Source organism: Primulina huaijiensis, unplaced genomic scaffold, assembly GCF_012295235.1.
Source record: "Primulina huaijiensis isolate GDHJ02 unplaced genomic scaffold, ASM1229523v2 scaffold203464, whole genome shotgun sequence".
NCBI lineage: Eukaryota > Viridiplantae > Streptophyta > Magnoliopsida > Lamiales > Gesneriaceae > Primulina > Primulina huaijiensis.
The window spans coordinates 1-779 of NW_027353254.1; the positions used below are offsets into that span (position 1 = coordinate 1).

General features: G+C 36.3%; 1 protein-coding gene across 1 annotated transcript; it reads right to left on the minus strand.

Moving 5' to 3' along the window:
- Positions 1 to 14: 14 nt before the first annotated feature.
- Positions 15 to 646, minus strand: LOC140966256 (equilibrative nucleotide transporter 3-like; the record flags this gene model as incomplete). Its single annotated transcript, XM_073426589.1, has 3 exons — positions 15 to 144; positions 235 to 410; positions 541 to 646. Coding segments are annotated over 3 exons (412 nt in total), but the record flags the coding sequence as incomplete, so codon positions are not given.
- Positions 647 to 779: the final 133 nt, after the last annotated feature.

The following is a 779-nucleotide window of genomic DNA, read 5'->3' on the forward strand; positions in this document are numbered from 1 at the left end:
CAGTTTGTGAGTACCGGTGTTTTCATACAAGAATCCGGGAAAAATTGATAATGTGAGGACATAGATCAAATAGAGGTCGATTGCATAATCAATGTTCTGCATCAATAATTGCTTGTTACTTAGCCTCTCTTGTTTAGCATCATCCTGTAACAACGAACGATATTTTTTTCAGATTTTGGTATCCAGTTATTATTTAAGGAACCTTTTGAGGAATCTTAAGCTATCTTCCTTTACATTTTCGCTGTGACTGGTTCGAATCCCAGCCGCAGCAAGATCAGCTGCAACTGTTGTAGATCCTTCTAAAGCAGCCTTTCTCCGGAAGTGTTTGACGATCGGTAGTTTGGCAAAGACAAAGGCGTATAGGAAAATACATAGGAACTCTAGGAAAGTTGAGATAGCAAGAAACAACACTGCAAATACCATAATGAACAAAAGCGTCGTTATCTGAAAACTAATTAACACAATAAAAATTTATGCCAAATGTTGCTATATGGTGGCAGATATGATTTGGTTATGCAATGTAGAGGATAAGAAACTTACCCACACCCTTACGGAGACCATGACTTGTTTTATCAAAAGCTGCTTTGGTAATTAGCCTCAAACCAGAAGTTAAAGCCCCTGATGCAGCCAAACCAGCAAAGAATGACTGCAATTTCAAACAAGAATAGTGATAAATATTAAATATATTATCAACATCTTATGTTTTGGAAAAAAAACCTGAAAACCTAAAATGTATTTTACTTGGATGAATTCGGGGCACATGAAAGATAAATCTCCAA